General features: G+C 46.9%; 1 protein-coding gene across 3 annotated transcripts in view; it reads right to left on the bottom strand.

Moving 5' to 3' along the window:
* ATP6V0A4 (ATPase H+ transporting V0 subunit a4) overlaps positions 1–17002 on the bottom strand; it is a 32717-nt gene extending 15715 nt beyond the window's left edge. Inside the window, exons 1-10 of one of the 3 annotated variants that reach the window (XM_021284637.2) lie at positions 16894–17002; positions 15402–15599; positions 9599–9783; positions 9016–9094; positions 8098–8192; positions 6977–7102; positions 6488–6582; positions 5326–5452; positions 4646–4728; positions 363–456 (exon numbers count right to left, since the gene is read on the bottom strand). In XM_021284637.2, the coding sequence (XP_021140312.1) occupies positions 363–456; positions 4646–4728; positions 5326–5452; positions 6488–6582; positions 6977–7102; positions 8098–8192; positions 9016–9094; positions 9599–9715 (816 nt within the window). In that variant the 5' untranslated portion in view covers positions 9716–9783; positions 15402–15599; positions 16894–17002. Of the gene's footprint in view, positions 1–362; positions 457–4645; positions 4729–5325; positions 5453–6487; positions 6583–6976; positions 7103–8097; positions 8193–9015; positions 9095–9598; positions 9784–11530; positions 12173–15401; positions 15600–16893 lie in introns of those variants that run through there. The other 2 variants (XM_065038081.1, XM_005500269.3) reach the window with 2 other exon arrangements.
* Between the last annotated feature and the right edge of the window lie 431 nt (positions 17003–17433).

Genomic DNA, 17433 nt, shown 5'->3' with positions numbered 1-17433 from the left:
TTGCTTACAATACTTGCAGCCTGCTGATGACCTTAGATCCCACCCTGTTCCCTCATATCATAAGGTCTAAACCTCCAACCTCTGCACAGCCAACAGCAGCAAGTAGTTTTGAGCCCCTCACGTGGAAGGCTGTCCCTCGGCAGCTCCTGTGGGGTGTAAATGAGCAGAGCAGAACACAGCCACTGGCCTCCACAACTGGTGGAGGGACAACTCCTGGGCTGGTGGCTTCATCCCCAGCCACCTCTGCACAACCAGGTCTCAAGCTTGGGATCTGGCCACGGCCACAGGGTTTCGGACAGGACAAACACCTGGGCAGGTCTCACTTGCAGGGTTCAGACCCCAGTAAAGCCACTGGCACTTACTGTGTTTAAATCCTCGATCCTCGTGTTGACTCCATCAAGCATTTCTCGTCGCTCAGTGGCAGACTCTGGACAGGGATAGACTGTGGTACGAAATCTGGTCTCAGTAAGAGAAAAGTGAGAAATACCATTTATTTGACTGGACTCTTCCCAGATGAAAGGCAGGGAAACAAGCCTTTATTCTTTACCCGGTAGTATACACTTGTTACATATTACAAAAGTGTGCCTAGTCTCCCAGAAAGGTCCACAAAGGCACATTTATTAATATCTCTTAATGAGAAAAAGGATCCCTTCACCCATTCTAGCTAAAAAAACCCCACAGCACTACAAGGTATGTCATATTGTACAATGGTCAGCACTAATATGCAGGCACCTCCCTTATGCCCACAAGCCGCTCGAATTGCTAAGAGTCACCAAAAAAACCCCAGAACTCACCACCACCCTGGCAAAGGCATCCCCGATAGCACGGTAGCCAACAGATGGCCCTCTTGCACTGAGGCTGGAAAATACCACGTCCCTGTCCCTGCACTTCCCTCTCGCAGGCACTGGGGGAGGGCATCGGCTAAGCTACTGCTGCACAGCAAACAGCTTTGGTGCTCCAGGCTGTGTAAGCAAATAACCCTGTGAGGGGAGGGGGGTGGAAAGCCCCAAAACCCACGAAAACCACCCACGAGTGTATTTCCAGGATAAAACAAAAGGAGGATGACCACACAGCCAGCTCTTGGCTTCTGGTCCATCTGTTCGGCTAGACAGCTTGGGAGTGAGGGAAGGATGAGAGTGTTATCTGTTATGTCCACTTAGATGTGGCCATGCCAGTATAAATGCTTTTATAAATTTACCCCCGAGGCTGTATTTGTGAGGTCCAGCTGTTTTGTTCAGTGTGGTGTAATAAGGACTAATGCGGGATTCTAATATGTAAGTGAAGGTCTTATGTCCATGCAGGTGTTGTACAACGCTTCGTCTATAGCATGCAACGACCTTCTCCATCACGGCTGCCAGTTCATACTAGTTTAAAGCTGTTTACACTAGCACAGCACACCACAGTGTTGTAAAGCCACTATATGAACCCAATACCAACCGTTAGAAATAAATTAGTTGCATGTCTCTCTGAAAAGTGCAAAGCTACCTGTCCTGCCTGCAAAACAGGTCCCAGAGTATACTTCACGCATGAAGAGAAGGCACAAGGAGTTCCCAGTGGGACCTCGCAGGTCACAAGGTGCAGTGCTGCAAGGCTCTGCACCTACAAGCTTTGACTGAGCTGAGGTGCTGCAGCAACTAAAATCAGCAGAGATCTCTCTATTTTTTTCCTACTGGGTTTGTTCAGTACTGTCTAGCTCTTGTGCCAGCCCTGCCACTTCAAGGGCATTGTAAATGTTATCCTCCAATATTGCCCCAATAGGTCTGCAGGAAGAGATCACTCCTCTTTATGGAATGGGGATCTTCTGCCCACCTAAGGCAACAAGATTCTACCATCCTGCCATGGAGTTATGCTGAGTTAGGGTTGCGGAAGAGCTGCCTTTCTGCACGTGAGACGAATTAAAAGAAGATGTAACAGGGTCATAGGGGTCTATCCCTGTTTAGGAGACAAAAACATGCATGCTCTGTATACAGAGAAGCATCATGTCCTGGCTTTGTCTGAGCACAGAATATATCACCACCTGCTCTCCAAAATCAGTTCCAGCACACACACAGGTGAGGACAGTTGTAAACTGAAAAAAACACAGAGTGGTTTCCTAGCGATCAGCCCAGAGATGTGTGTAATGACAGCACGTGCTCTTCAGCTAAACTTCCCTTTCCAGAATTGAATCTCTCCTCGCTCAACACCTGATATTCATTTCCAAAGGTTATTCACCCTACCTAATTATTTCCATCTTCTTATTCTTCACAACTCTTAGTTCATCTTTAATAAGGATTTTTAATCAAACTTGAAAGCTTATTCCTCCATGCTGTACAGTTCCCCTGTTTCCAATAACGTTATTGCAGCAGTGTTGCTTTGATCTTTTAACAGCCATTTTGCATACTGAGTATCAGCTTTGCCCTCATGGCACAGACATCTCTGAAAGCTCCAGGAGAATTCAGCAGGGAATCCTTATATTGATAAACCCAGTTTAGTATTCACATTAGCACTGAGGCAGCCACAAGAAAAGGAGGAAAAGAAAAATTCTTACATTTTCCTCCTTCCTGCTCCCTCTACACCTTTCACTAATAAATTTGTGCACGGACTTAATGCTCATGAAATTGGCAGACTAATGTTACCAATTAGAGTCAAGCTGGGACTACAAGCGTAACCTGAGGCACACTGCTCAGCAAACAAATCTTAGCCTGCCTTGCAGGAGACTGGCTTATACCAGTAGCATGATTTTTTGCAGGATATTTACTTGTCATGAATGATGACTTAGTGCTAAGCCGAAATGTCCTGCTGGGGCTGGAATGACACTGCCATCTGCTTTTAGGTATAGTTAACCCTGCCTTGAAGATGGACCAGGCCAAGATTTGAGAAAGAGGAAGAAAAGACAGAAAGGATGATTTTAAGTGCAGCCTGATTAGCTGGCAATAAACAAAAAACAATGCACTAGCACTGCAAAGGACATCCTGTAAATTTATCTCAGGTAAGTATGTTTTACTTCAGTTACAAAGGCTGAGAGAAACCAGTCTAAGTTCTTTTCTATGAACCTACCACCACATCCATGCCACTAGCTCATTGCACATCGTGGCACATCTGCTCACACTTCCAGTGCTGCCTGGCCCCATGCTCCAAGCTGCACCCCAACTGCAGAAGGTCGTGCCTCTAGTTTGGATGATTCTGGGTTCAATAATGAAAATTCTGACAGGCATCACATTGCCTGTTCTTTTACTCCCCCCCACAAAAAATGTACTGGGCTTTTGACTGCAGGGAATTTACAGTGCTGCAGGGGAAAAAGAAACAACTCCAAAATGAAGTGCCTGCAGCACTCTGGGCAACCCCAGCCAATTCAAAATGTATGGCTTGGCAACTTGCAAGGCCATCGACACAGGGGAAAATGCAATGGGAAGCATTCACCAGCAGCAACTGCTCATGAGTGCAGAGGAAAAGGCTACTGAACAGGCAAAGGAAATGGGAAATAAGCAGGAAAGAGGAAATAAGCAGGAAATTGGAAATAAGCAGGAAATCGTAATCCAGAGGGGCTCACTGAAAGCTTGGAGACCTCTGTCAGCAGCAGTCTGATCCTGCGCAGATGGCAAAACTCCCTCCATCTCTGAGGTTCAGGATCAGAAATCGGAGGCTGAGAGCTGGGACTCTTCCCTCCAGCTGTCCATGCTCTCCTGACTGCTTCATAGAGAGATGCCCACCTCAGGAGGGCTGAATTGCTCTCATGACGAGCACTGCCCTCCACTGCCTCTAGAAGGCATCTTGGAGGACCCCATTTCTAATGCAGGAATTTCTGACAAGTCCCCAGGGGTCTGTCGCTTCATGGGACCCAAGTCACTTCTCCCAGCTGGATGAATGGTCTTCCTGCTTTTATTCTGATTAAAGGCAGGATGTAAGGAAAGACCTGCCCTGAGTGCACATGTCAGGTAGGAGCAATTGCTCACCCCCTCCCCGTGACCTTCTGCACCCTGCAGGCACTTGGCTGGCCCCGCTTGGCCTCCGGGTTGTACCTGAAACGGATTCAGTAACAGCAGACAGATCCCCTCATCAAATCTGATTTACACTGCAACAAAGCCCATCAGTCATCAGCGTTATGAAAGAGTAACAAAATATTCAACCTGAATTATCTTTTCAAGATGCTTAGCAGGGTGGAAACAAGTCAGGCTGCATGAAGCTTTCATTTCTCTTCTGGGCTCTGTCTCTGATTACAGATATTGCCCAAAGGCCTTGGGAAAGGTTTGAATAAACTACAACATCAACTTTTTAATGTAAAATGGAGGAAGTCTTGAGAGCAGGTTGGGTATTGCCACATTCCCAGTGCCTACTTTAGGGCCCCTGATTTTCAGGGGAAGGATGCTGAGTACTTCTTAAAAAAACATCCCCTTTAAAATGTCCCAAGTTAAAAACCTGGAGACCAACTGAAGCTCCCAAGATTTCTGAGTCACTTTTGAAAATTTAGGATCTCAATTTCCAAGTGCCAAGGTGATGGACATCTTTCATTATTAGGAGCAGCAGAGCTGAGGAGAGGAAAGGAGCTCCATGGCAGAGCTGACAGCTGGAGAGCTTGAGATCTGATCTCTAGCTCCAAACTCAGCCAGCCTGGGCTGATAGGTAAACATTTCTATAGATGGCTGGTTTGCCCAGCAGCCTGCCTTACCCTTCACAAATCTTCTTGATTTTTTGTTTCAGCTGCTCTCCTTGATAGAAGATAATGAACATGTTCTTCTTCACCTCTTCTCTCTGCAATGCAGTTCAAGCAGAATTTAACACATTTAGAGCGAAGAATCAGGTGCAGAAAACGTAGAGGTTTTTTTTATCAGTGTCTCCACTGGATTGTTCTTTTCCCCCAGTCCCGGTTTTTCAGCAGCAATGTTTTCCCTAGATGCTACTTCAGGGACCATGTGCAGGCAGCAGAACTGGCTTATGGGGGAAAGAGCAATGTGGAGCAGAGAAGTCAGGGACAGGGGTTCTGCTGGGTCACAGGGTTCACCCCAGAGGCACCAAGGGAAATCAACACTCCATGGCGTGCCAAGGGTGAGGACAGCCACAGCCCACCTCCCCAGTGGTCCCTGTAACACAGCCACCCTGCTGGGGCTCACATCCACCTAGACCAAGCAGGAAAAAGAAGCCACCTCAATAACAGGCAAAAGGGGAAAGCAATGTCCTGAAACCTCTCCCATCCTCAAACTTCCCCACCTTTCTTCTACAGGCTGCCTTCAGACACCCAGCTTTGGTGAGGCAGCCATCGATGCAGCACAGCCAGGGCACCAGTTCGGTTTCTGCAGGTCGCAAACACGCACAAGGAGAAGCAAGAAACAAAAACACGTGTGTACTTACTGTCACAGGGTCCTCCAGGGGGGTGTCAATTTCAGTGTATTTCAGGTAGATGTTTCCCCTGCAGGCTCGCCACAGCAAACGCTCAAAGAGTAACATCCGTTCCCTCTTTATTACCCCTGCTGTGAATCTGAGCAGAGTTAAAAGATAAATAAATGACAAGCCCATTCCAACTCTTTTAGGACCTGTAACACACATGATTTTACAATCTCTTATTTTCTAGCCTGTGATAGCCAGGGCTCTGCTGCTGCTGTAGGCACTCATAGGGAAGACCTCCTTGCTCAAGCTTCAATCTACTAACTTCATCATGTTCTTTCTTTAAAACATTTTAAGTCCTTCACAGATCAACAGAAGAAAAGGAGAAGAGACAATTCTAGCTAGAAATGGAGGAACAGAGAGATGCTTAATGTCACGCACAAGCAGGCAGCAGTTTTTTAGTGGTGGTTCATCTTTACTCCCTCCTATTTTTCTTTCCCCAGGAAGCACCGGACTGCACCTTTGAAGGGCACCACAACATGCTGCTAAATCCACCAAAGAAAGCCCTCTGCAGGCATATGCTTTTCTCATACCAGATTTGAACTGGACTTTAGAAATACCAGCATAAGCAGCTAAAAACCCCAGTCTGGGAGAACACCATCAGTGAGTTTAACCACTCAGAGCTGACGTAAACACAAGGGAAAGCCGTTTGAGTCTACACTGGCTGCCGAATTACCATCAGCATTATGCTCAGCAGTGTTTCTGTTCCCCTAACTCTCAACTTTAGTGCCACTTTCTATTGCAAACAAAGTCCAGTGGAAGCAAATCCCATGGCGTTTCGCTGTGCTTAGACAGCCATCCCTGAGGAGCCAGCTGGTAGCCAGCTGCCTGAGTCCAGAAACCACCAGAAAGATGTCATAAGATAACAATTTCCAGTCAATACCTACTAAAAGCTCACTGGAATTGGTAGACTGGAAGTAAAAGTCCATTTGTCCCACTGACCCATAACCTGACCACAGTTTTGATGAGAACTTCAGAAGACAGTCACGCTTTCACCTTCACTAAACAACTACGCTGAACAGGCTGGCAAAAAACCTCTGCTAAGAAGCTGAAGGAAGTGTAGTAGTGTCACAGAGAGGCAGGGCAGATGGGAAGCCTGGCCACACTGAGGGCCGTCACCAATACACACCCCAGCTTGGCAGCTGCAGGGGCAGGAGTGCTTCTCAGCTCCAGCAGTCCAGAGGTGTCTTCACTGAAGAAATCATCTGGCAGATTCGTTTCTGCCTGGAAAACATTCATTTTAAAAACTGTTCAGCATTGCCAGTTTGAAAACTACTTTCACATTTTTCTCCTGACCTTTTTTTCCCCAAAGGTAGCTTTCCACAGAGATTTAGATGAAAGAGGGGGAAAAAAAGGTAAACCATATCTTGTCAACTGAAGAGCATAAAACCCATTTTCAAAGAGACCTGGGAACCGGGTTCTTGAGTCCCATGGACTCATGGAACAATGCAGGCTCCAAAGAGACTGAAGTGCTTCTGCAAACGTATCTTACTGACTTATGGTAAAAGACTGCTGGGTTTTGATTAAAAATCAATAACAGCAATACATACTGAAGGAAAATGTCAGTATTTTTAGGAACCTTCCATATCTCTATTGGGAGAGTAAAGAGGCCTCTCACCTCAAAGAAGTCCTGGGTTTTCTTCAGAAGATGTTTGAGTTCCATCAGTTCAAGGAAGTTCTGCTTCAGCATTTGCTGGTTATGGTTGGTTTCCACCAGCTCAGCTCCAAGTTTCTCCAGCACTGCCTGTTTAGGGTCCAAGCACATCCAGGAAAACTCTGAAGCAGATCAGTGGCCCTTTACCAAGCTGATACCAAATTTCAAAAAATAGATGATTGTTTTTTTTTTTCCAAGGGGGAAATAAAGAAATATCCAATGTGTGCATTCATTAACACTGAGTCCATTAAGACATCAATGCTGACACCTCATTTTCCCATTGCCACAGTTCCTACTGGGTGTTTTGCCCTCTTCTAGCATTAGAAACCGAATTCAACTGACCTAAGGCCAGGCAGGTGAGTGAGTGCCTGGTGTGGGTGCCTCAGCCTGTCTTAGCACTTCTGTGGTTCCTCGTGGGACATCTCAAGCCCCAGGTGGACTGTCTGTCAGCCTGTTGACCACAAAAGGAGCCTACAACAAGGCCATCAGCTTAGTTTCATTAGCCATAAGCCAAAAATTAGGTGAGGATGTGGACTCAGGAGCACACTAAGGAATCACCTCGCACATGAATCTGAAGCCCTTGGAGAGCACAATTTTCCTTCCTAGTCACCTACATGTGCAGCATTTAAAAGTGACCCAGTCTGTAAATCTAATTTCCAAAAGCAAGACACAAATATTTGTGTCGGGCCACAACATTACTGTATCACAACCATACTCCCACCAGGACAGAAAGCCCTGGGATTTTTCTGCAGTGTAGTCAGTTCTAACATTAGCTCTCCTGTTTAATCACCAAAAACCTTGTTATTCTCACCTACAGGATGGCGAGAAGGGGGTTTTGTGGGAGCTATGTGTTGGATCAGAGCTTTCACAGGGGATGTTAAAAAGACAGGGCTCCTTTAGGAACATGCAACAAGACCAGCCTTAATCTAACTGCCGACGCAGCAACCTGGGGAGCACCTTCCAGGCAGGGAGAGCTGTGTCAGTCTCAGTCACTGGGTCCTTCTTTGCTGGGGAGGGCTGTATCGAGCATGGTACCCAGTGGACATCCCCTTCCCTCTCTCCTTGTCCTGCTCCAAATTCTGTACCTCCAGATCAATCATTTCCCGAGGCAGGGGCGTCTCTGGGTACTTTTCTAGTTCGACTATCTCAACATTGCCTTCCACCTCATTTTCCAGAAAACCTGCAAGGAAAGGACACAGACATCTTTATACAGGGTCATCCCTGAAGCATCATCCCAGTCAACAGCAGTTGCTAAAACCCCTGTCAGGACATCTGACAAGGGGCAGTGATATACAAGTGCCATCATCCCAGTGTATATAAATAGCCATTAAGAACTGAGTGCCTAGCACCCTGCTTTCTCCGTGAGGATGCTGTTTCTCCCTAACTTGTCGTAGCCACTCCCACCCCCATGCCCTGGACAGCCCTCCGGCCTGCAGGCAGCATGGCACCTCCTTGCTTGGGGCAGCAAGCAAGGCATGCAGCAAGCTCAGGCTTCACTTCTCCACTCAAGCCATGGCAGGTGCTGTCACAGTGGCTCTGGTGGGCACTGGTGTCATGGTGGGGCGAGTGCAGAGCTCACAGGACACACGTCCATGGGACACTAGGTGCCACGAGCTCCGCTGCTTGGGTTGTAAGGCTTTGTCCCCAGGCTGAAGTCTTTGGCCACAGGAAGCGTACGCCAAGGGCTAGTGCATGGGGGTTACAGTCAGGTTATCCAGATTAGCCTCCTGCCCAGCCCCAGATTTATCCTGTGATTTCATATAAGCTAATTCTCCTCCTTTCAGTTCAGTTAACCATTTTCAAAACAGGAGCAGCAATTTATTGCCCATATGGGGCAAAGCAGTCATTAGCTGACACATGCGAAACATTTCCAGGGGCTCAGATGAAAACATCAACATTTTGCCACTAATTCTGCTCCACAGTGTGAGAGCACTTAACAAAGAAATAAATCCCATGCCACCAGTTGGCAGGAAGCCGATTGCATTTGATAGGCATTTACTTACGCAGGATCCTCTCCAAGGATTCGCACCTTCTCACTTCTTTCACAAACTTTCTCTGGAAGCTGCTCACATTCACATTCAGCTAAAAACAGGAGGGAAAACAAGCCTGAGGCTGGAGGCTGTATGCTGCTGTGCTCAGTTTTAACATCAGCAGAGACTGAACGCCTTTGGTGCAGATGGCCAACACTGCTGCATCTTACAGACTCCTAGAGGCAGGACAATACCATATGTTTCCTTAGGACCAAGGATATTGTGGCCTTACCAGGCTCATTTCCACCCAGCTTTCCTGTGGCAGCAGGAGTCAGTCATAGATGGACTCTCATGGAGAGACTCCACTTTCTCAGGGTTGGAGGGAATCGTCCTAAGGTTGTGCATAGAGTGTGCAGAGCACTGGAAAGGGACTCAGGAGCAGGTTGGGTCTCAGCATGGTGACTGGCTTTCAGATCAGCTTTGGGGAAGTCTCACTCTCTCTACGGGCTTTTTGACCACCCTGCAGGTGGACCTTCCCCACGTACTTTGCAGGAAGGACAAGCACAACCCAGGGCACACCTCCCACAGCTCAATGTGCCGGCTGGGCCCTACTCACATCTCTGAACTGGACCAGACCCAGCTCCCCAAGCTCAGCCACGCAGCAGTAGGCAGCCTCCACTTGCAGGAAGAGCTGCATCAGGCTCATCTCCTCGCTCCGGAAGACCGAGGACATTTTGCCTGCCCTCCTCCAACCTGGGCGTCCGTGAGGGCCTTGCTGGCAGAGGCAGAAGGTGTCAAGCACTGTGGAAACATTGGGATCAGTGAGTCAAGATGCTGGAAGCTAACCCACTGCTACCCATCATGTCCTTCAAAAGGGTTTCCTCACCTTCTAAAAGCCTCCTCAGACCCATGTAAGGTTTTATCCCACCAGTATGATGATGGATGCTAAGGTATGTGTGTGAAACAGGGAAAAGGAGACCCACTGGTCCCCTAGGACAGATGATGAGCAAATACCCTGCCTTGTCCTCTGCTGGGCAAAGATGCTTCAGACACTTTATTTGGGATTTGGATGTTATGCCTGTGAAGGATTAAATTTGTCTTTGTCTTCCACAACACAGAGAGGAAAAATCATTAATCTCATCTTGCAATTACATGGATGAAAGAGGCCTGACCGGTTTTTATCACTTTAACTGGTTGTGTGAACACCACATTGCAAACACATCTGGAGCATGTTATATGGGGATGGGAAGAAGAGGACTATTTTATTCAAATTAAAACAAACTTCAAGACTTAAAAATCATTTCCTCCTCATAAAGGACTGTTTTCAAAACAAGACAGACAAAATATCATGCATTTCATAAAATTTCCTTCTGTCCATCTGCTTAGTATTTACTTTGAGTAACCTGAACTTACAAATTGCCGTTAGTTGTTCTTGCACAACATTAACTGTTTTGCATGCACAAATGCCGTAATTATTTCCCCGAGAAAAAGAAGCAATTAGATCCACTTCTTGCATGCATCTGATTTTGTAGCAAGCCTACATTTTATAAATATCAAAACACAATCCCTTCATATCTTCACTTCTACTTGTTGACAGAGATGAGAAGTCAATTGCACTTAACCCTCTCTCTCTCTCTCCATGAACCTTGTCTTGAAACACCTTTTTTTAATGTGGAGTCTAATAATTTTCTTTATAACATATGAAAGATTTACCTCAAATGTGAGAGAAACACTTTGCAAGACATTAAAGGCTTGTTTAACAGGAGCATCATAGTCGCTTGTTTGTATCTGCTCAATTGTCCTGAGTTTTCCTTGTCTTACTCTCTGTACCCATTCATGACATGATTTAAAATGTTGAAAATATAATATGTGATAACGAGCAGCTTGTTTAAAATATATGAACCATCTCCATTGAGTTGAGTAAGGGTATAATCTTTAAAGCTGGTTGGACATTTTTCAGCAAACTATGTTTTTCACAAAATAAATAAAAAACCCATAGAAAAGCTGCAAGAATCTCCCACAACTCATGCAAGAAAGTAAAAAGCTCCCTAACTCTGATTTTGAAAAAGCTTAAAATAATCATCAAAATGTCCCATCTTCTTTAGACTGAAAAGTGTGAAGACACTGTAATTTAAAGCAGTTTGTATTTCTAAAGCTGCAGTTAACTTCCATAAAAAATGTTAAAACCTTAGAATTAAAAGAACAAAACTCAAATTAAATATTTGGAAATATCTTAGTTAAACTGCTCAAACCATCCAAAACCAGGATTCTCTTCTTACTTAGTAATCAGTTAGTGAAAAAAACCCTGTTGCTCACTTTCATCTTGATTTTGAATGAGAGAAATATGAAAAACAAAAAGAGAAACCTCTTTCCAGCCAGGAAACCCTTTCCAGCCCTGCTCCGAGGAAGGCAGAGCATTCATCTATTCCTGCAGCTACAGAAGGGTTGCCTAAAGGCACCTGCTGCCAGCCATGCCTGTACCAACACCCTCCCACGCCCCCAATTCTTTTGCTTTGGCAGAACAACAGTTAACTGAGAAGCCACTCACGCTATCCCCGTTCTCTATTTTCCAGCAGTACTGCGCTGCATTCGAACGCGCCAGGTTTCGGGCAGGGTAAATCTGGTGCTGTTGCTTTGGAGGTTGTTGCTGGGGTTTACCTCTCAGCCAGCGCGCTCCTGTTCGGTGGGCTCTCTCCCCAGGGCAGGGGCGAGCTGTCCCTTCAGCTGGCCAGCAGTCCCGTCAGGCGGTGACAGCGGGGCTGTGCTTTGGCGTGGATGGAGGCACCGCGCCGGGCAAGGAGGGCGGTGAGCGAAGCGCCCCAGCCAACTCTCCTGTCTTGCACACAGTACAGCAAACCTTTTCTTTTAAGGTCAGAACTGGTCTGGACCAGAGAAAAGGAAAACCCTTTTTGTCTCGAAATAACCCCCCAGGTCGCGTGGACCCAGCGCTTGCTGGCTCGGTCGCAAAACCTGTCTCAGGTCTGCAACAAGTGTGAACCGTGTTGCGGCAGCACACGGCTTGTTGAGACTAATAACAGACGGGACATGCCAGCTCACACCGCCCCGGCCACCCCAAAACGAGCGAGAACCTTTGCAACTCCCTGCATGCAGAAAGCTGTAAACCCATAAAAACTCATTTGCAAGCCCTGGACAGAGGATCAGATGGCAGGGAGGTGGAAAACTCCTATGCTGCTTCTCAATGTTTTTTCCTCACTGAAGGGAGCCCAGGAAAGGGCAGGGAAACAATGGGAGATTAATGATTCTCCTGCAGCCGGGACGGGCAGAACTTCACAGCAACAACAGGGCAGGGGCTCAGTCAGCAGAGGCGCATTAGCCTGGGGCAGTGCTGACAGGGAACTTGATTCTCACCCCTTGAAATAACAAATTCTGTGGGAAAAAGTGGTTTTATAGACTTTCTTCCACTTCAGCTGCTAAAGCAAGGGCTCCAGAGAGAAATTTGGACACTCTTAAAATCAATGGCTTAGACAGGTCAGAGGAGACAGTGTTTCATCCTGGTAAATAAGGCTGGTTGGATCACTAATCTAGCACCCATAAGGAGTTTTATCTCAAAAGAAGCTCAAAATTAAAATGCATGGATATTTGTAAATTAAAAAGTACCCCTTACAGAAATGCTTTCTCAAACGTCTTTTTTCAGAGGTACCCAGTAACCCTGACCTGACAAGCTGAAGGGTAGAGCTTGTCCAAGCTAAAGATGCCGAAAGGCGAGTAACAGCAGAGATTTTCCCAGCACGGAAGCTTTCTATTCAAAAGCAAGGAAGAGCAGCCCAGCTTTGCGAGGTCAGCTCATGTGAGAGGGCTCCCACTGCTTTCTGAAATCCAGCTGCCTCAAACTACGCAACCCAAACAGGAGGTGTTAAAAATTATAAGGTAATCTTGAGCAGTGAGCCCAAAGCTGAGCTGGCTATGGGGCTTTGTGGCCTCCCACGCACTCTGGCTGCACGGTGCTCCTCCTGTACGGGCCACTGCCAGCCATCAGCTCTGCTTTCTGCATTGGCGCTACCAAAGAAAGAGGATAAAGGCTGATAAAAGTCAGCACTTGCTGCTGGGAAATCAGAACTTCTCTTGGTAAGGCAGAAGTGAAGTCATTGTCAACCACACGTCCACCACGCTGGGCTATGGAGAAGCTGGTGTGGGAAAGGAAGGACATTGCCTTCCAGCCCATGCTATAATGCTAAATAATAGGAGTCATCATTCAGTTCTCAGCTGATGTATATTGACACAACAAAATAAAACAGCTTCCTAGGTTACTCCCCACCTCTGCACCCACGGCACATTCTTCCCCCAGCAAATCTGTTGTGTTCATTTGATGACACCAGGATTTGCTTCTTTTTAGAATCATAGAATCATTTTGGTTGGAAGACACCCTCAGGATCATTGAGTCCAATCATAACCTAACTTTCGCACTAAACCATGTCCCTAAGAATCCTGTCTAAACACCTTTTAAACACATCCAAGGATGGTAACTCCACCACTTCCTCAGACAGTCTGTTCAAATGCCTGATAACCTGTTCTGTGAAGAATTTTTTCCCAATTTTTTGCACTTACTCTGCATTTACTCATCCCCACAGTCACACTCAGCTACTCCCCTACAGGCTATTGTGGTGGGGGAAGCAGGAGGGGCCCCCAACGCATGTTTCATTGCCAAAGCAAGCCGCACTATGCTGGCCACTCTATCCCATTAGCCAAGGAGTGAGCGAACACTGAGCCTGGGGATAAAGCCATCTCTCTTGTCCTTCCCTCCTGCCTTTCCTTGGCAGAGGAGAGGAGCAGAAAGCATATCCTATTTCCTGCCTCTGGCATGTGAAAGTAAGAACATTATTTTATAATAATCTTATTATTAAAGATGAGATAATGATGGCTGATGATGAGGCACCCCGTCAGTGGGCTCATTGTTGGCGCCAGCCTGGGCGAGCTGAAGGGAGCCCTTCTCAGGCAGCCCCACACCGCCTGGCTGGCTGGTCTGGGGCTCCCTCCCTGGGGTCTCCAGAGGGACAGTGTGGGGTCACAGCAGGGCCAGCAGGCTCAACATTTGTCTAATACCAAACCCCAGTTTGGACCGGAAAACACAAAGGGCATTGTAGTGGAGTTATTTGAAATGCTAGAGCTGCTTTCCTCTGTGAGGTGGAAAGCAGATCCCCTCTCCCCTTCTTTCATTTGAAGAGTAAAACCTTTGTCACTTTGATTTTTTTTCCCCCATTTGCCTAGTTTTAAAAATCAAATCCCCTGTTCACAGGGGCTTTATCTTAGATGGCTATTTTTCATATCAATGAAGATACCAAACAAAATAGCCCCCTCCCTGACAGACACATTATTGGAATCGGGGTTAAGATTTTGCACATTTAAAAGCCATTTCAAGGGGTTTATAAAGGCCCTTAAGATTTTTAAGCTTTATAAAGGCCACCTGGGTTGTTAACAGACAGACCTGCCCTCCCAACAGATGGCTTTTCTGGAGCTGCACTTGGAGGTTCTGCTACCTAAGAAGCAAATGTAGGAGACAGATCTACTCCTGTGGTCTCACCAGTAGCACAGACCAACAAGAACCCTGCTTGGTATTTAGCATCATGACCTCAAAGGCTGCACAGACCCCTTGGGAACAGTAACTGGGAATTGTCAACTAATCATCAACTTCAGCATGCCAACACGCAGGGCTCAGAGGGACCCCAAACATACAACCCCTCCAGCCATGCTGTCACCATTCTCAGCAGCACGGGGCAGTTTCATGCAGGTGCAGGTGGCTCTGGGATCTGTATCTCAGCTATAATCACTCGATGCCTAGTTCCACCATGCAGAAGGTTTTGCGTGGCTACATATGACATGATGTCAATTTTTGAGCTCTCTTTCACCAAAGCTCCCTCCTATTGCAGCAGCTAAGCAGAGTAGCACCTCAGGTAGGCTGAGATGAGAGTAGAGGTGTAGTTAACTCAATGTCAAATATCATATGGGACAAAGGTATTTTTTTTTTCACTGATATCGCCCAGAGGTGATGTACCTGCTCTGCTGTGCTCTCATGGGTTGTGTGTTTTGACCTGAGTTAAATATCGTGCTATGGCTCAATTACTGTCATGCTGGTCACTGCTGGGATGAAACAGGATTGCAGCAGCAATCAGCTTTCATTCGGAATTAAAAATATAAACATGTTGCCTATGTAAACAGAAAATATATATAGACAGAATGAGTGTGTATGAGTGTGATAAAGGTAATAACTTTCTGAGAGCCACACCTGGTGGTGTTGGGTCAAGGGTAACACCTTGGTCAGCAGAGAACTTTAACTGTGAAGCTCTCTGTGGCACAAAATATACCAAACAGTAGGTATTGGCTCCTTCATAACTACCAGGAAAAGCGGACCAGCAGCCCTACACACTGCGGAAGACTCTCCAAGGGGAGGGGTGGTGAAGTACCTAATTTTAAATGGAGTCCTGCCTTGAGAACTGCCTGGAACCGGGAGCCCGAGGAAAGGAAGCGGCTGTCTCTGCTGGTGCTGCAGCCGTGCCTGGTGTGCCAGGTCACCCCGTGGAGACAGGCGTTCCTGCGATGCGTGGAAACCGAGCGCGGGGAAGGCTTTGGAGAGTCTTATCGCTCTTCAGGCAGTCACAGCACTGAAATATGAACGTATTACACAGAAGAAATGAAATAAATCCAAATCTGTGTCAGGAGATGATTTTATAGGGCTCCCATTGTGTCTGAACTTATCAAGCAAAGCCTTCATTTCCAATCCTTTCCAAAAATCACTGAAGCTAAGCACAGCCTTTTCACTGCTTCAGGATAATTCAGAGCAGGCCCTTTCTGAACCACAGAGGGAACACATTTTGGGAAGCAAAATGTAAAAGAAAAACATTATGTTATTGTGCAAAAAGTTTTCAGCATCTCTTAGAAATGGGCACATTTACCTGTAAGCTGACAAAGATCATTTAGGTAATAGTTAAAAGTAATTTCATTTCATTACAAATTGAATCATCCATGCAATAGCAGAGCAGTTTTGTCTTTTTTTGTTTCTCCTCAAACATTATGTGTTGCACAGAACACTTTGTACTAATTATTTTTGCAAAATTAACTGCCAAATCAACTTTCAGCAGGAATTATAGGTGAGAAATTCAGGAGGGAGAAGTGAAACTGCGAGAAAGTGGAATTCCTTTCCCCAGTGAATAGTCTAGTTTTAGTTTTGATGCAACAAAGCGCTCAAATAAAAACACAAATAAAAGACAACTAGCATGAAAGGACTTAGACACTGAAATGAGGCAGAGATGAAGATTATTCTATAGGCTGATTTCATAGATTATTTTGGATTGGAAGGGACCTTCAAGGGTCATCTAGTGCAACCCCCTGCCATGAGCAGGGACATCTTCAACTAGATCAGGTTGCTCAGAGCCCCGTCCAGCCCAGCCTTGAATGTCCCCAGGGATGGGACATCTACCACCTCTCTGGGCAACCTGGGACAGGGTTTCACCATTCTCATTGTAAAAAATGTCTTTCTCATGTCTAGCCTGAATCTCCCCTCCTTTAATTTAAAACCATTACCCCTTGTCCTCTTGTAACAGGCCCTGCTAAAAATGTCTGTCCCCATCTTTCTCATAGGCCCCTTTTCAGTACTGAAAGGCCTCAATAAGGTCTCCCTGGAAGCTTCTTGTCTCCAGGCTGAACAACCCCAACTCTCTCAGCCTGTCCTCAGCAGAGCTGTTCCAGCCCTCTGATCATTTCTGTGGCTCCTCTGGCCCCTCTCCAATAGGTCCATGTCTCTCCTGTGCTGAGGCCTCCAGAGCTGGACACAAGACTCCAGGTGGGGTCTCACCAGAGCGGAGCAGACGGGCAAAATCACCTCCCTCGACCTGCTGGCCACGCTGCTTTTGAACCCTGAGCAGTCAGAGCGTTTTTCCAAGCATGACCTGTGCTTACCGAGGCCCAGAGTGATGGGTGCTGGGGTCACAGAGCAGAGCGCGACTCGCCCTGGGCCACCCGTCCGGTCCCAGCCGCAGGAGGGGCCGCACACACCCGCAGCAGCGGGCGGTGGCTGTCGGGGACCGGCCAGCACAGCCCCGACTCCAACAGCCCCACAATGTGTTGACATGAAAACAGGGAGAAAGGGCAGGTAAAGGTGCCTGTTTCAGCTGGCCTGCCGTCATCTGCAGCCCGGTGTGCCCTCCCTCTGGGGGAAGCCTGTGTCCTGCTGTGTTGTGGGGACACTCATGGCTGGAGGGGAGCAGAGTGTTTATGGTGGCGTGGGGTGGACAAGCGGGTTCACCCCACAGAAATGCCAGGCAGGGCTAAGACTACATGGGTTTTTTAGATGAGACAAAGGAGCCCACCTTGTTTTTAAAGAACAGATTACTGCCAGTGGGCAATATATTTTGCCATTGAGAAAGGGTGGGGGGAAAAGACAGGGTATAGAAACTGGAGCATAAGAGAAGAGAAATACCTGCCGAGCTCTTTGTTAAA

This window comes from Columba livia, chromosome 1 (genome assembly GCF_036013475.1).
Source record: "Columba livia isolate bColLiv1 breed racing homer chromosome 1, bColLiv1.pat.W.v2, whole genome shotgun sequence".
NCBI lineage: Eukaryota > Metazoa > Chordata > Aves > Columbiformes > Columbidae > Columba > Columba livia.
The sequence above is the reverse complement of the archived record's forward strand: the minus strand, read 5'-3'. Positions and strand labels throughout refer to the sequence as shown.